The following is an 18,101-nucleotide window of genomic DNA, read 5'->3' as shown; positions in this document are numbered from 1 at the left end:
TAAACATAAACAATCAGAGTGAGTGAGCAATAGACAATCATGTGAAAGTTTGGCAATAGAAGCTCTTGAATTGCTTGTAAACATGTTATCTTTTAGAATATGGACGTTTCATAATAGAATTGTGTCTAGATACTACATGTCTTCTTGTCCAACAGATGATATGGTTCAACGCTATTTGCCACATGAAGGATCTTATCAGAATCAGAGTTTGATTAACGTTTCTTAATTAAACGTTATTTGCCGCATAAAGTATTTGTCAGTTGATATGGTTAAACGCAATTTGACACACGCATGGCGCATAAACCTTAACAATAGAGCACTTTAATATCAGGGTCAATAGAGCACTTTAATATCAGGGTCTTCGCAACTCGCAAGCCAGTTTAGTTTTGAGAGAATGGGTGTTCGCAAGTTGGTTTAGTTCAATTTTAAAAGAATCAGATGTCTAAACTGATAAAAAATATATGGAGTAGTTTGAATTAGATTTGCACATTTTTGTGATAAAGCCAAAACCAAACCAAGAAACAACCGGTTAGATTGGATTGGATTGATCGGATACGATAGAAACAAACGCGCAAAAATATTTTCAAAAACATCTAATTCACATCAACTATTGTTTCATAATAATGTACAATAAATCTCTAATTTTTTTTGTTTCTCCATATAAATTATAAATGTCAAAGATGACGTTTAACTTTTTTTTTTTTGAAATTGAATACTAATTTTCATGATAACGATGATATAAATTATATGAATTAATTGTGATTGGTTCAGGTTAACGGGCTCTCGGAATTTTAAATTGGTTCAGTTTTTGTCCTAACTAAAAAAATATTTGACCCATACACTATGGTTTGGTTTGGATTTCAATTCGGTTCAAATATGCCCGAACCAATAAAAACTTTTGCTTCAATATTCCAAACTCCCCCAAGATGGAAAGAGGTAATGAATAGATACTTTCATCTCATTCCCCAAATTGGGATGGGATGATGTTACATTGCTAAAAGAAACTCAGTACGTGACAAATCATAAATCAGAAGATTAATAGTAGATTGCATGGAAAAAGAGGTCTCAAGTGTGCATAAAATAGATTACAGAACCAAATGAAATTAAACATAATGACCACCAATCAATTACTGCATAGTACTATTTATTCATACAAAAGCATTAGCCTAGTGCCACTACCTAGGACTGATACTTATTATTTCTTGTTAGCTCTCTCTTTCACTCCAGCGCCTTCTCTAGCTCCTTCAGGAAATCTTCATTGTCAACCAACACCTACAATAAAAAATAATCATGCTGCAGTTATTATGGCAGCAAAGTATGCAACAGTTTTACATCTTCCTCCTACACAATATAAACAAAAGGGGATAAAAATAACTTACAGTTTTCCATCCGTCCGGGTCAACAAACGAAACAATTTTCGTGTTAAGGCCGGGAATCGGTCCTGGTTGCCGAGTGATCTTCCCTCCAAGCTCTTGCGTGACTAGGTTTAATACCTCGGCGCTTTTGTATACGTCATCAGTACCAATTGCAATCTGTGTTATAAATAGATGAAACAAATTCAAAGGGTATACAGAAAACTAGTTTAGGCCTCAAGAACGTCGTATAATTTAAGTTCTCAACTAACCTGTGCATAACCATTTCCCTTAGAGTACTCGGTAACACCGTAGTTATATGTCAACTCCAACACAGTTGACTCTTCCTCCCCTTTATATCCAAGAACAGCAATAGTGTACTGTAGGACATGCAACATAAACATGTGTTTTTAGGTTAATTTTATATTAATGTTTTGTATTATAGTTATGTCGTGTCCTGTGATTCTTAAAATCTGATGTATCAGTATCTGGTTAGAGGAAACTTCACCTTACTCTCAGGATTATCGTTCTTCCTCAGCACCTTCAAGCCCAAAGCCTATGCAAATATGATCCAATAAGAACATAGCCTCGGTTAATAAACCACATTTAGTTTAAACTGTAACGCGTCAAATCCAGTTCTCGGATTCTACTTTTGTACATCACAAGCAAAAGCTATAACTATTAACCCTAATTCTTGACACATATCAAATGCACAAAAAAGAAACCCTGTGCAGCACGGCATAAAACAGAAACCAGATACAGATGCAACATGTTTTGGATAGTTAGTTACCTTTTCATAAAACTTAATGTCGCGTTCTAAATCACCAACGCGGAGCGAGATTTGAACAAAAGGATCAACAAATACAGATCTTTGGATGAGTGCAAAAGTGTAGCCATCGGGATCCTTCACAAAGGCGATAACAGTTGTTCCGCCCTGAACTGGACCAGCCTCCCTAGTGATGTTTCCACCAAAAGCCCGAATGTGCTCAACCAATTTGTAAACCTAAAAATCGAAACAATGTTACAATGTCCATTCTCTGCACAAGCTTTTTTGAATTCAGAATGTCTAACTGTCTTACATCTTGAGTTGCAATTCCAAAATGTCCAAAGCCATCTCCAACATCATAAGAAGTCACTCCATAATCTAACAATTAAGATCATAAAATTGAATAGTTATAAGAATTGAAAAACTTAAAAAAATAGTACTTTTCTATGTCCTATAAGAAAATTTACTTTTTAAATTCATTAAATATTTAATGTATCTAACCTATATATAGACCAGATAATTTCATTATTCTATGAATCTAAAAATAGTTAAATAAAAATAATATCTAACTATTAAATAGTTAGATAAAAGATCATATACTTAAATAGTTAGATAAAAATAATACTCAATACTTTTAGATGTCTTACAAGAAAATGAATTTTTTGAATTCATTAAATATTCAATGTATCTGGCGTATATATAGATGAGATACATTCACTATTCTAAAAATCTAAAATAAATAAATAGATAAATAAATTTTCTCTTATAATAACTCCACTCATTTGCATTGTCTAGATCTTGTAGTCTAGATTTCAATTAATATTTTAATAATTTCAAACAAATTATCATATTTAGTCCTTACTTAAATTGTTAAATGTCTAGATCTGACGTGTGATTAGGATCTGACGGTCCAAATTTAAAACAGTTTATTCTATTAATTAATGTAATCCAGCTTTAAATATGGATTATGCTAGTAGAAAAACATACTGTAAGTTAATTCAATAGCAAAATGTGATGTTTCATCGCCAAATCCAACAAAAGCGTTAGCATATTTCTCCTCAGGAATATCTCTTTGTCTCAAAAGCTTCATTCCCAGAGCTTGAGTGTAAAACCTAAGAAAAAAACCATAATATCCGAGAAATTAGGGTATTTTAATTAATTAATTAATTTAAGCATGCAATTAAACAAAAAAAAAAGTTTAATAATTACTTGATGGCGCGATCAAGGTCACCAACACGGTAAACAACATGAAGCAATCGACGGTTATCCTTCTTTGGCCAGTCAATGTCAGCCATTGATCTGCAACACAAGGTAAAGAGATTAAAGAAAGCAAGTAAAGACCACCACAACAACAAAAACACATTCATAAATCATAATAAACATAAAAAAGAAACTTACCAATGAGAGAGTAAGAGTGAGAGTGAGGAATGTTTGTGAGAATTCGATTTTGAGTGGGTAAAAAGGTACCTCTATTATTGCTATTTTATAATCAAATGAAAAGGCATTATTGAATAAAATAACATATCTTATAACTCAACGTGTCAAACGTTTCCTACGTCATTGTCTCATATTTATGATTTTATATGGTTTATTAAACGAAATTCTAAAATATCTCATTTTTGCACATCCACACGATTCTTATCTATAGGATGGGATTTTCGTACTGTCTTAACTTTTACTTTTTTTTTTTTCAATTAGTTGTTTGTTTGTTTGTTTGTGCTTGGTGGCACTACTCTGCTCTTTAGAATGGGTTATTTAAATTATTAAAATGTTATATAAAATAATTTACAGGTTAAACGGTGTCACTTAATAAACTTACAAATCCCGTACAGTGACCGACATGTTTTACCTTTTTGTAATATAAGAAAAAATTGTTTTTAAATTTATTAAAGAATTGATGTATGTGGACTATATGCTGTCTAAATACATGATTCAATAAATTTTTTTTAAAAAAATTCTTATATTATTCCTGCACTATATTATAAGAATTGATGTATGTAGACCTCCATTTTGGTTATATGTACTCCTCCCCTCCCCGAAGTCCGGTAATTGTTAGGATTTCTATTTTTTGCCTTTATTTTCCTGCATTATATTAATTGTATGTCTGCATGTGTTAGTAATTAGGGTGTGAAAAACTTAAAACTTTGACTTAGATCACTAACCCAAAAAGATAATACTCAAATTTAACACACTCGCACACGCTCACCTCTAGGGTACTCCCCTCTTGATTACCTTACGAAAAAAATGGTCGTGTCTCTCGAATATAGGGGTACCATTAGCAAAAGTCTCTCGATCATAAGTCCCTCGATGACCCTCGATGTTGCCTACGGATACATGATCTCGTCCCTCGATTGTTGTCTACGAAAAATGATGATTCGTCCCTTCAAATTTGCTAAAGGTACCTCTACCATGTTGCTTTCCACGACCATAGACGACCCTTCGATGTCCCTTAAACATCCAATAGATAGAACTACCTATCCACAAATTATATGGTTAGTCATATCCCTTAAAGAAAGTAGTAAAGTATAGGAAATACCAAACATTAGGGTAAGTGGCTCTTAAATTGCTTGCTCAACAAAAATAAATGCTTTTTCACACCACTTGTTCTTTTCAAACGAAATTTCAGAAAACACTTTGCATACATCCTTGAGGACCGACACAAGGATCATTGCGAAGTTTTGCCTTACTATTGGCACTTCTTTCAAAACACACACACTACGCTTTTCAAACAAAATTAAATGAGCTAAGCAAATTAAGAGCCCGTAGATAACTACGGATGAAAAGGATGTTAACACTTTCCTTTTCATAACTTACCCCCCGAACTCAAAATCTTTTTAAAAGGTCTTTCCTGTTCTTTTTGCCTTTCCTAAACTTGGATAAAATAAAAGTCGGTTGCGACTTTTGCTAACCACTACAATGTTTTGCGAAATACAAAACAAAAAAGTCAGTTCTCCCACTGTGTTACACCTATTTATAGGGGAAGTAAGCGAAATGTGCCTTACATGCATGAAGACACTTATCCTTTTCCTTCCATGCAAAGCACCAAGTGTTCCTTGCAAAGGATGCACCATAATAAGTGTTACTCATGCACGGCAGCATCATTTGCCTTCCATACAAAGCATTAAATGTCCCTTACAAATAACAAGTATTATGCAAACACCTTATTTTTGGTTAATATTGCTTTCACAATAGGTAGTTAGTATTGTTATTAACTTGAAATCTCCCACTTGAAGACTGATTTGAATCGGTCTTCACACATCAATCATGCAGCAACCTTCTCAGGTATGTAACTCTAGCAGGCCTACTGAAGTTGAGCATAACTTTAGTTTGTCAATGGTTACTACCTTTCTCAATATGTCTTCTTGGTTTTTTCTTCCTTCAATATTTTTCAATGTTAATACCCCATCCTCAAGAAGATATTTGATGAAGTGATAGTGAAGATGCATGTGTTTTGTTCTTGAATGAAATATTGAATTCCTTGTAAGATGTATTGCGCTTTGATTCTCACTATATAAGGCACTTTGCTTCTGGATTAAACACAACTTTGTCACAATCTTTAAAGCCATATAAACTCTTTGCTGGCTTTAATTACGGTTACATGTCTAGCCTCTATAATGGATATAACAACAATATTTTGTATATGCGACACCCAACTAACTGTTGTAGTACCAACTGCGAATATATAGCCAGGAATACTTCTTCAATGATCGAACTCACCTACAAAGTCTACATATACATAGTCCTTTACTTTAAATTCCCTTTTACTGAAGTACAAACACTTCTCTGTAGTGCCTTGTAGATACTTCAAAATCTACTTAACTACTTCCCAATGAACTTTACCAAGATTTGACTTAAACCCGCTGACAACTCCCACTGCAAGGCCAATGTTTGGCCTCATATAGATCATTGCATACATCAGACTTCCTATGTATCAGCCATATGGAATCTTAGCCACGAGTTCTTTCCCCTCATCTGTATGAGGTGATTGTTCCTTGGATAAACTAAATTGGTTTGCCAAAGATGTGTTAACTGGTTTGGTGTTGCTCATGTTGAATCTTTTCAAAACACAATTGATGTAATCTGCTTGAGATAATTGTAAAATTGCTTTTCTCTTATTTCTTGTGATTTTCATTCCAAGGATCTTGTTTTCAGGACCCAAGTTCTTCATGTCAAACTCATTGGATAACTGCATCTTCAAGTTTTTGATCACGTCCATATTTAAACATGCTACTAACATATCATCGACATAAAGTAGCAAAATGATGCAACTAGAGTGACATATCTTGAAGAAGAAACGGTGATTGACATTGCAATTATAGAAACCTTCCTTGTGCATGAAGTTTTCAAACCATTTGTACCACTGTCCTGGTGCTTGTTTAAGGCCATACGAGCTCTTATTTAATTTTCACACCTTATTCTCCTTCCCTTTTTTAAGAATCCTCCAGGTTAATGCATGTATATCACCTCATCTAAGTCTCCATGAAGAAATTCATATTTCACGTTGTAACTCGGTGAAGTGACTTTTATTTTTTTAAAGCAACCAATGTTGCGGTGAGCAAGAGTCGCCACCGACTTTTATTTTGTCCAATTTCAGGAAAGGTAAAAAGAACAGAAAAAGACCTTTTTTATAAGAAACGGGCTCGGGGGTAAGTTATGAAAAGGGAAGGTGTAAGCACCCTTTTCATCCACAGATCTCTGTGGGCTCTTAGTTTGTTTAGCTCAGTTTGTTTATTGCTTGTTTGGAAAAGAGATTTTTGAAGAGAAAAGGACTTTAGCTTAAAAGCGTAGCCTTTGTTTTTGAAAGAGGTGTGAAAAACAATTTCTTTGTTTTGAGCAAGCAAACTAGGAGCACTACCCTATACTTTGTCTTTTCTATGCTTTTTAAATTTCCTAGGACTAACCATACCATTTATGGGTAGGTAGTTCCTTTTTATTGGACGTGTACGGGACATCGAGGGGTCATCTATGGTCGTTAAAGGCAACACGGTAGAGGTACCTTTAGCAAATTCGAAGGGACAATCATCGTTTCGTAGGCAACCATTCGAGGGACTAGATCATATATTCGTTGGCAACATCGAGGGTCATCGAGGGACTTATGATCTTTGCGATGATTTTTAATCGTCGGGACTTTTGCTAATGGGTACCTCTATATTCGAAGGACACGACCTTATATTCGAAAGCAACTAAGAGGGACGTACCCTAGGGGTGAGTGTGTGTAGCAATCACGTGTGTTGTTTCAGAATATTTTATCTTTTAGTTAGTTATCTAAATCGAGGTTAACTTCTTTCCACACCCTAATTTACTAACACACGCAGATATTTATGTTGCAAGAAAGTAAAAGCAAAAGCATAAAAATCCTAACTATTACAGGGCTTTGGGGAGGGGGTTACATAATTAGACGGGAATGTGGAAAATAAATCCTAGTTTAATCTATTACAACAACAAAAAAAATCCTTGTATCCTATACATGATCTCTAAAATTTAAAAAAAAAGTAATAAATAACAAATAAATAAACATTAAAGGTTAGGAGAATGTCAAAACCTAATAACTAAAGAAAATAGCTCTGAGGTTTTTAGAAATTGATTTTAATAAAGAAACCCTAATTATAAGTTAGTTGACTTAATTAAATCCCAAAGTCTAAATTAAATTACTTAACAAAAGCCTAGAACTAATTAGACTAATTACGAAAATACTAATTTGTTGACAACCCTAATTATTCTTCTAAATCTAAATAATTAAGTTAGTTTAAAATTATGTAAAAAAAAAAATTGGGCTTAAGAAATGGTTGGTCCAAAACAACATGAGATCCCAGCAGGGGTGCGGATCAGGCATGGTGGTGTAGGAAGTAAGATCCAGTTGGACTTAAGGCAAGCTAGGAATCAAGCCCAAAGTGATGTGAAACATTCAGTCAAGGGGAGTATATGAATCCAGGAGAGGTATCGATAAGTAAACAGATTGGGCTCAAAAATCATTTGGCCCAAAAAAAACCTAGAGACAAAACAAGCTTGTCCGCCTCTTCTTCTTCTCCATTTGGTCTCATGGCCTACTTTCTGCAAACAAGATTAAAAGAAAAAATGAATTCTTCTTCTTCCAAATTCAAACTAACAATAATCAAATAAAAGTATATCAAACATAAAATAGTAGTCTAAAAGATGAAACAGGGATAATGCTGGAGGTGGTGGGATGTCAGTCGCGCGGCCCGAGGGAGTGGCTGTTCCGAAAATTCACGGTGATGCGATCTGGAGGAGGACGGCCGTTTGAAGCGGAGCGGTGGTGCTGGTGGTCGGTCGTGGCGTGGTTTTGACGGCGTCGGACTGGGTCTTGCATCGGCGGAAGAATACGTGCGGTGACCAGATTTGGAACGTCGGAGCACCGATCGAAGGTGGTTGCGCGATTTTGTTCCGTCTGAATTGTTGTTGTCATTCTCGGATCTGAATATTGTTTCCTGTAAAAAGAATTCGCATGGATTTTGTTAGTTTGAAACCACTGTTGTTGCAGATGAGAGTTTCTTGAACTTTACTGTGTGGTTTATGATAGTATGTATTGTAAATGTTTGATTGATGTAGCTTCATTAATCTAGAATTTTCCAGTGAAGAAATGCATATGAATTGATAAAAGCTCAGATCCCCTTTTTTAAAGTCTATAATGCACAAAATTTCAATAGTTAGAGATATACACACAATGCAATATAAATTCAACAATTAGAGATTGGCTTCAGATTTAACTAGAAATAATGTAACAGCAAAGTGGAAACATCTTTTGTTTGCAAGCCTTTCATTCTTACCAATTGTGCTATGTTATTTATTTGAAATGAAAAGTCAATTGAAAGTATATGAAGCATTTCTATTTATTAAAATATAAGCAATTTAAGAGTAAACTACTATATTTTTTAAAACAGACTTTAAATCGAATATGTATAAAATTCAAGATGTCAATGTAAATGAGCCCGAGATTTTATAAAATCCAATTTTTTGAAATTTCAAAAAGTGTGGGCAAATTTTGGGGTACAACACACGTCTAACTGCTCAAGTAAGATCTCTTCACTGGCAGTAATTGTAACACTCATCTAAACCCTCGCGACAATTAATAATTAAATCAGAGTCCATGCAAGCAAGGGTTCCACAATTGATAATAAAATAAACATTATCCGTCACTGTCATGCATTTACTAGGGAATAATTCATCATAACTCATCAACCTCATGTTTACACAGCGGAATAAATTATCAAAATTAGCATTTCATCATCAATGCCACAAATCCTCAAAATTAATTTAAAATAAACAGAGTTATCAAATTAATTTCAAAACATAACGTTCCCCAATGTTACATCTATCAGAGCATGACACCTGACGCTAACTAAACAAAGACTCGTGAGCTAATCCTCACCAAGTCGAAGTCGTTATCCTCAATTTGAAAATGACAACATGTAAGGGTGAGTCTCATCACAATTAACAAATATTATTGCATCATAAACAACAATATATCATAGTTATATCATTCACCCAATCGTTTCATACTCAGACGTTTCATCATTACACATTCACACATCATCAAACCATAACATAAAATACATTATTCATGTTATAAAAGTCATGCATATGTATGAAACTGACACTATGCATGCGGTACCAACATCAACAATGAGACTAACCCACCGACCGATCTAACATCATCCAGATACGACCCTGCCAGCACAAATTCCACACAATGCGAATTATGCTCTTCACTGATCCAACACATCATCATGGATACATCCCTCGACAATGATTATGAATGAATGCAAACATATATATAACATACTTATATCATCATCGTTCGATGAGTAACATCATCTCATACTCAAGTCATCGTCATCATCATCGTTATCAAAGCATGTTTATATATACATTACGATCATTCAATTAAATCATACATCAATCAATCATACAAATTATTTCATTTCGTTCATCATAGTCCAAACGACACTCAAAACAGACCAACGGTTTAAAAGTTACGCATCATCAAACTTTCCAAATTCACAAACAGCACAGATTTGCATTTCACGTTGGCCATACGTGATGGAATAAGGTACGACACAACAAGGGGGGTTGGATTGTGTCCCTTTTAAAAATTTACCTAAGTATTTAAAAAGTTGCCTTTAATAAGAAGAAAAAGATTAGTAATAACTTTAGAGGTTTTAAGTAATTAGTGTTAATGTGTGTGATAAAGTATAGTTGTGAATAATATGAATAAAGGACAATAAATAAAGAACACAAGAAAACTTATCCTGGTTCACCAACTTGGTTAGTCCAGTCCCCACACCCTGTGAGATTATCCTTTATTGAATACTTCTTACAATAGCCTTTTTCTTCTATGTATTCTTAGCCTCACAAGGCTTACACTTCTGAATGGTATAGCTTACAGATAGCTTACAAGATGATTGGTTTGTATATCTATGATATACTTTGTGATCTTATGAGGTTTACAATAAATTCCTAAATACTCTCCGTATGGCAGTGAGTATTTTACTTATAGAATGTGTATGATAACTCTAATATATTTTTATCACTTATATGGTAGTGAGAGCTAAAGATAATATATAGAGATTATGAATAGATTGAGAGTAAGAGCTTTTGCTTTCTTTGAGTGCTTGTCAATAATTTTCGGTGCTGAGAGTAAAGCATGAGACTTGTATTTATAGAGCAATGCCAAGAGTGAATGCATGCCGAGAGCTTCTTGAGAGTAATGCTGGTCGATTTGTCTTTGTAGGACTTGGTCTTGGTTTTACTTGGTCTTGGTACTGCTGACACTCTGCAAATTCTGACATTTGACCATTTCAACAAAGACTTATTCTTGGCACAGTAAATCTGGAGGAGTACCTCTGGGATGAGTAACTCTGGGACGAGTAACTCTGGGACGAGTAACTCTGGGACCGTGATTCTTGAGAGTAACTCTGGGGCCATAATTCTGAAGAGTAACTCTGGGGCCATAATTCTGGAGAGTAACTCTGGGGCCATAATTCTGGAGAGTAACTCTGGGACTGTCATTCTGGAGAGTAACTCTGGGACCATAATTCTGAAGAGTAACTCATTGATCTTCTGAGAGTCCATACGTTCTTAAAGCTTTGTTCTTTGTCAGCACGATCTTGAATCATCATTTTAACTCTTTGTTTGATAGAGACCATAAATTATTTAGATGATAAATTGATGAAATCACTTTGGAGTTTCTTTAGATAAAATAGTTTGTAATATTCAAAACATTAACAGAATATGTTTCAACATTCTCCCCCTTTTTGAATGGTGACAAACTTTTTATTTTAGTTTCTTTGAGTAAGGACTTTGAAGCTCCCCCTGAAAAGATGCATACTTTGAAAGGGCAAATGCTCCCCCTCAATGTTAGTTCATATGAATTTAAAAGCATTTGAAACACATGTTGATTAGATAGCAGTATTTGATTAATTGTTTGAGGATCAATACATCAAATGATTTGCATCAATATTTTGGTGCACAAACAAAAAAAAACCTAGAGGATTACTGCTAAATTTAATACAAAGTCCTAGTGAACTATAGATAAATAAAGTATAAAGAACTTAAACAAAACAAAGCTTTGGTCAAAGCTTGTTCTCCCCCTTTTGTCAAACATACAAAAAGAAAGGGGGCACCAAAAAAGAGAGAACGAGAGGACTAAGAACCAGATGGTTCATCATCAGAAGTTGCCTCTGAGGATAATGGCAAAATTGGAAACTGAATCTGAGAGGGATCCGGAGGAAGCATTCCTGGAAACCGTGGGCATATTTGTTCAGTGACATACTCAATCCAGAATTTTTGGTAGGCCATTAATTGCTTCTGGAGAGCTGTAAGTGACCGAAGAGAGACGCCCTGATGGGGGTTAGCCGTATCAGATGAGGTTGTAGTTCGAGGATAGACAGGAGTTCGATTACCAATGCTGGGGAAATTGTTGAAGAATGAGGATGTGATTGATACGATGGGATGCTGAGGAAGGGTATTGGAATTATTAGTGGTGTTTCTTGGAGGTGAGGAATCATACCTTGGAGCAAGAAGAGTTTGGACATTGAAAGAGTTGTCATCATCTTCTTTTGGAGAAGAGAATATTGGAGATTTTGGTTGGAAGGCATAAGGATCTGATTGTGGAACAGAAGGATGTGTTTCTGTAAGACTGGTTTGTTCAGGTATTGGAATGGGGTTGGGGAAGAAGGCTTCTATCTGAGCAGTTAGATCATCAGAGTCTGTGTGGTTAATGGAGGTGAGTTGCACTTTTGGAGGAGACGGTTCTTTATAGGATTCAGGAGAATTTAATGGAGAGCTGGTGGAGATAGGAACTATTGTCATAGAAGGGGATGCGTAGGTGACAACATGGGGAATAATTGAAGTTTGTTGATTTGAAGCAGGTGGAGTTAGTAACTCAGCCTCAAGCATGGATATGAGTGAGGACAACTGGGCATCCGGGTTTGGATTGGAAGCAGGAGTGGGTGGAGATATTGGTGAGGGTGGTTGGTGAGCTGAAGTAGCATGAGGACTTGAAAAAAGATTTTCAAGAGCGAAAATGTTGATCATGTCAGTGTCAGAAGTCTCCAGAGTTGAAGGAATTCCAACAGTTGAGATAGTTTCAGTTTGAAGAGAAGCTGGAGCTTGAGATATGACAACCGTTTGTGGTGGGGATTCGACAAGGATTGGTGGTGTAGATGTAAGGTCAGTGCATTGTGTGGTTTCAGGAGATTGTTTATCTGTTTCCTTTGGGTTTGGAGATACGGATTTAGAGGCATGAGGAGAGATTGGTGAAGACTTTTGTGGAGATTCTATGTCAGCAGTGTTTGGAAGAGCCACAAATAGTGGAATGGGAGAATTTATGGTCAGGCTGTTTGGAGAGTTAGGAGATTCAGTACCTGTTGTTAAAGGTTCAGTTGGAGCATATTGCTTAACAAGACGCCTGCGTTTTGATTTGGCCTCAGGTTTAGGTGATGGTGCACGCTTGAGTGAAGGAATTTTCATGCGCTTCAGCTTGGAGGCATCCAGTATTTTGTTGATCTCGAAGGAGTCCTCATCCTCAAGAGGAACATTAAAGTGCTTGAATATTTTGGTAAGAAGCATACCATAAGGGGCGCTTCTTGCTCTAAGACCAGTGTGTTTGATATAGTTGAGCACCAAATATCCTATATTGAGAGGAGTTTTCTTTGAGAAATGATAGATGACAAGTAAGTCTTTATCAGTGACTCGTTCCATACTGCCTTTTCTTGGAAGGATAGTGTGAATACAGAAGTTATGAATGATATGGCTGAGGGGTTCAAGGTTGGCAGACACAAAACGCTCAGTTTGATGTTTGGTGATGGAGAGTCTGTAGGATTCAATGTCTAGGTCATAAGATGAGGGCCAGTCATCATTAAAGAGATGAAGTCCATTGTTTGGGACATGCAAAATGTCGCAAAGGAGCTCTGGGGTTAGGGTTATTTGACGACCCTTCACAGATGAGATTAGCTGTGTATCACTGTCAGAGGCTTCAATAGCAGCAAAAAAATTTCTAACTAGTCTAGGGTAGAAGACATCAGAGAGTTGGAGAAAGTTTGTCCAACCTGTGGCTATTGCGAGCTCGTTTATGTCGTAACCCCAGATAGAGTAACTATCCAAGTTGACGGTTTTGCCGGCAACGATAGGGAGGGAACGCCATTTGTCGTTATAGAGAGAACGAACATCATCATCAGAGATGAAATCTTTGGTTGAGACTTCAGAGGGATGATCATAGGCTTGGAATGACGAAGAAACAAGGGAGGTTCCTTCGCTTGATTGAGTGGAAACGTGTGACGAGGATGGTTTGGTGAGTTGAGGAGCAGAGACGATCTGGGTTGAGGGAAGAGGAAGATTAGGGTTTTGAGATTCTTCTGTAGTTTGCTCAGATGGAGTGGGATTATGAGAGGTGTTTGCATGTCGTGCTGAGCGACGGGTGGGAGTGATGGGTGTTGGACGAGAATCAGTAGATTTCATGGTTGATTTTTGTCGAGTGGTGGTGGTGCGGCGCTTGGTGGGTGGTTTTTCCATGGAGAGTTTTTTTGTGTTTTGGAAGAGAACGTGGAAACGGTATCAGCAAATGGTACAATAGATGAGGTGACCTTGAATACCATTTGAAGGGTTTAAGAGAGAAGAAGTTGAATCATTTGAAAACTTTGGGAAGATCACTGATTTGATGGGAAGTTGGTAGAGAGTGTGCTGATTTGATTGGTAAGGGAAGAGGCAGATTTTTATGTAATGATGAAGAAGTATGGAGAAACGAGAAAGACAAAGTCAGACACGTGATTTTAGTTTGGCAACTCTTCATACCAGCAATTGAAATTCTAATATATATATTATTAATAGCAAAATTATTTATATAAAAAAATTTTGTTTAATTTATTATAGGTAAAGGAAAAAATAAGGGAGTGCTATTTTTACTTAGGTATTTTGATAATAGATAATTTTGACTTTAGAAAATTAAATCTATCTTCCACTAGAGGTTTGGTGAAAATATCTCCTAATTGATTGTATGTATCTACAAAAATGAGTTCTATGTTTTCTTTCTGAACGTGATCTCTTATAAAATGATGTTTTATTTCAATGTGTTTAGATCTCGAGTGTTGAATAGGATTTTTTGACAAGTTTATAGCACTGGTATTATCACAAAAAATTGATACCTTGGAGTATTGAAGTGAGTAGTCTTCCAGTTGATTTTTTATCCATAAAATTTGTGAGCAGCAATTTGCAGCAGACACGTATTCTGCTTCAGTTGTTGATAGAGCAATTGTATTTTGCTTTCTGCAAGACCATGTAATAAGAGCTTGTCCTAGAAATTGACAGGCTCCACTTGTACTTTTTCTTTCTATTTTATCTCCAGCATAATCAGCATCACAGTAAGCTATTAGATTTAATGTGATTTTCTTTTTCATACCATAGACCAATGTCAGTGGTACCAACGAGATATCGAAAAATGCGTTTGACAGCAATCAAATGTGATTCCTTAGGGTCAGTTTGAAAACGTGCACAAAGACCTACTGAAAAGACAATGTCAGGTCTACTGGCAGTTAAATATAATAATGAACCAATCATACCTCGATATTCTTTTTCTGATACGGATAGTCCTTGTTCATCTTTATCAAGATTTGAAGAGGGATGCATAGGTGTTACCATAATTTTTGCTTCATTCATTCCAAATTTTTTTAATAAATCTTTAATGTATTTTTCTTGACATATGAAAATGCCATTTTTGAGTTGTTTTATTTGTAAACCCAGAAAGAAGTTGAGTTCACCCATCATACTCATTTCAAATTCACTTTGCATCAGTTTTGAAAAATCATCACACATTTTTTCATTTGTTGACCCAAATATGATGTCATCAACATAAACTTGAACTATTAGTAAGTCATTTTTGTGTGATTTTTTGAAAAGAGTTGTATCAATTTTTCCTCTGAGAAAATCATTTTTAATGAGAAAAATACTAAGTCTTTCATACCAAGCTCTAGGAGCTTGTTTAAGACCATATAATGCTTTTGTTAGTTTAAAAACGTGATTAGGATGAGAATGTTTTTCAAAGCCAGATGGTTGATGAACATATACTTCCTCGTTTAGGAACCCATTTAAAAAGGCACTTTTTACATCCATTTGAAAAAGTTTAATATTTTTATGAGCAGCATATGCTAACAGAATTCGAATAGCTTCTAACCTTGCCACGGGTGCATATGTTTCATTATAATCTATACCTTCTTGTTGATTATAACCTTGAGCTACGAGTCTAGCTTTGTTTCTGATTACTTTCCCATTTTCATCAAGTTTATTTCTGAACACCCATCTTGTACCAATAATAGTTTTATCTTGAGGGTAAGGAACCAGTTTCCAAACTTGGCTTTTCTCAAACTGAGATAATTCTTCTGTCATGGCTTCCATCCAAGATTCATCTTTTAATGCTTCATTGATATTCTTTGGTTCTACCTGAGATATCATTGCCATGTTATTAGAGTTATCTTTAAAGAAATTTCTAGTTCTTACCTGATCAGAGGTGTCTCCTATTATTTGTTCACGAGGATGATCAGTTACACTTTTCCATCCTTTTGGAGGATTTGCTGTAGGTTGTTCAGAGTTGTTTTTAGCTTCTTGGATAATGTTCATAGTGTTGCTCGTATCTGTTGATTGAGTGTTAGGAATTGCTTCTAAATCGGTTACTTCATCCTCGTGAGATTTTTCTAAAGCTGCAACATTTAGTTCATCAAACATAACATGCATGCTTTCTTCTACACATTGATTTTTCAAATTGTAAATTCGGTAACCTTTTGATGTTGAGGAATAACCAAGAAAGATGCCTTTGTCAGATTTTGAATCAAATTTTCCTAGAGAATCTTTGTTGTTAAGAATATAGCAATAGCATCCAAAGATATGAAAATATGAAATATTTGGAGTTCTATTTTTCCATAGTTCATAAGGAGTTTTCTTCAAGATTTTCCTTATGGTTACTCTATTTAAAACATAGCAAGAAGTATTGATAGCTTCAGCCCAGAAATATTTTTCAACATTTGATTCATTTATCATAGTTCTAGCCATTTCTTGTAAAGTTCTATTTTTCCTTTCTATAACACCATTTTGTTGAGGTGTTCTTGGACAGGAGAAATTGTGAGATATACCAATTTCATCAAAGAAAGTCTTAAAGGAAATATTTTCAAATTCTCCTCCATGATCACTTCTTATAGCAACAATATTTGAGTTTCTTTCATTTTGAACTTTTTTGCAAAAGATTTTGAATGCTTCAAAAGAGTCATCTTTATTTTTTAAGAAAAGTACCCATGTGTACCTTGAGAAATCATCAACAATGACAAAACCATATTTTTTCCCACTTAGACTTGAAGTTTTTACCGGACCAAACAAATCAATATGAAGGAGTTCCAAAGGTTTGTGTGTTGACACAATATTTTTTGAATGAAAACTACTTTTGACCTGTTTGCCTTTTATGCAAGCTTCACAGATTGAGTCTTTTTCAAAATTAAGTTTGGGAAGACCTCTAACAAGATCTAATTTTGAAAGTGTTGAAATATTTTTCATACTTGTATGACCACGTCTTTTGTGCCATAGCCATTTATCCTTTTCCTTGGATAAAAAGCAAGATTCAGATGAAAGATCATCTAAATAAAATGTATAAAGATTTTTGTGCCTTTTTCCTAGAAAAAGAATTTTGTCAGAAGATGGGATTTTTACAATACATGAATTTTGATTAAAACTGACTTCATAGCCATCATCACATAGTTGACTAATGCTAAGAAGGTTGTGTTTTAATCCTTCCACGTATTGCACATTGTTTATAAAGATATTACCTTTTTTACCTATGGAACCAATACCTTTGATTTTTGCTTTATCATTGTTTCCAAAGGTTACAGTTCCTCCTTCTTTATTTTTGAAAGAGACAAAACTTTCCCTATCTCCAGTCATATGTCTTGAGCAGCCACTATCCAAGTACCAAGGCTTTTTCTTGAGAGTCAGAAGACATTCCTGCATTATGCGTTAGTAGCCTTTTAGGTACCCATATTTCTTTGGGTCCTTTGTTGTTAGAAATATGATCTTTTGATATAGTGGTTTTCTTTTTGAAATAACAATGTTTTTCAAGATGATTTGTTTTCTTGCAATAACAACATTTTGGTTTGGTAATATTTTTCTCTTTTAAAATATTTTTTTATTTTATTTGGATTTTAGTTCTATTTTTATTTGGAAGGAAAAAGTTTTCATAGATCATTTGATTTTCAGATTGTTTAAATCCTAAGTCAGCTTTATCAAAGACCCCTGATTGAGATCCCATTATTTTTTGAAATGTTTCAGTAGATTTTACAAAGGAGGTTATATCTTTAGTAAGAGTTTCTACTTGATTTTCAAGATTGTCAATTTTATCTTGATTGTTAAGAGGTTTGATTTTTTCATTAATAACTTTCTGATGTAATGACAAACAAGAATATGCCTTTTGTAACTCCTTAATGGTTTCTAAA

At 34.9% G+C, this 18,101-nt stretch overlaps 1 protein-coding gene across 1 annotated transcript; it reads right to left on the bottom strand.

The window, feature by feature from the left end:
* Positions 1-1,023: 1,023 nt before the first annotated feature.
* On the bottom strand, positions 1,024-3,583 carry LOC131599919 (lactoylglutathione lyase GLX1-like). The gene is made up of 9 exons (XM_058872160.1): positions 3,517-3,583; positions 3,328-3,417; positions 3,106-3,230; positions 2,432-2,496; positions 2,143-2,355; positions 1,861-1,908; positions 1,625-1,732; positions 1,380-1,532; positions 1,024-1,272 (listed from the first exon to the last, which is right to left on the bottom strand). Exons 2-9 carry the CDS (start codon positions 3,411-3,413, stop codon positions 1,219-1,221), a joined length of 852 nt encoding a protein of 283 aa, XP_058728143.1. The 5' UTR covers positions 3,414-3,417; positions 3,517-3,583; the 3' UTR covers positions 1,024-1,218.
* Between the last annotated feature and the right edge of the window lie 14,518 nt (positions 3,584-18,101).

Source organism: Vicia villosa, linkage group LG1, assembly GCF_029867415.1.
Source record: "Vicia villosa cultivar HV-30 ecotype Madison, WI linkage group LG1, Vvil1.0, whole genome shotgun sequence".
Lineage (NCBI taxonomy): Eukaryota > Viridiplantae > Streptophyta > Magnoliopsida > Fabales > Fabaceae > Vicia > Vicia villosa.
This window is presented reverse-complemented; position numbering and strand designations above follow the sequence as displayed.

What these genes read in the sequence shown, in the direction of transcription:
- LOC131599919 (XM_058872160.1), bottom strand. Translation starts at nt 3,413, where the DNA reads ATGGCTGACATTGACTGGCCAAAGAAGGATAACCGTCGATTGCTTCAT. An exon ending in TGCTATTGAATTAACTTACA is followed by an intron (nt 2,497 to 3,105) that starts GTATGTTTTTCT and finishes CTTAATTGTTAG; the next exon opens with ATTATGGAGTGACTTCTTAT. An exon ending in ACGATAATCCTGAGAGTAAG is followed by an intron (nt 1,733 to 1,860) that starts GTGAAGTTTCCT and finishes CATGTCCTACAG; the next exon opens with TACACTATTGCTGTTCTTGG.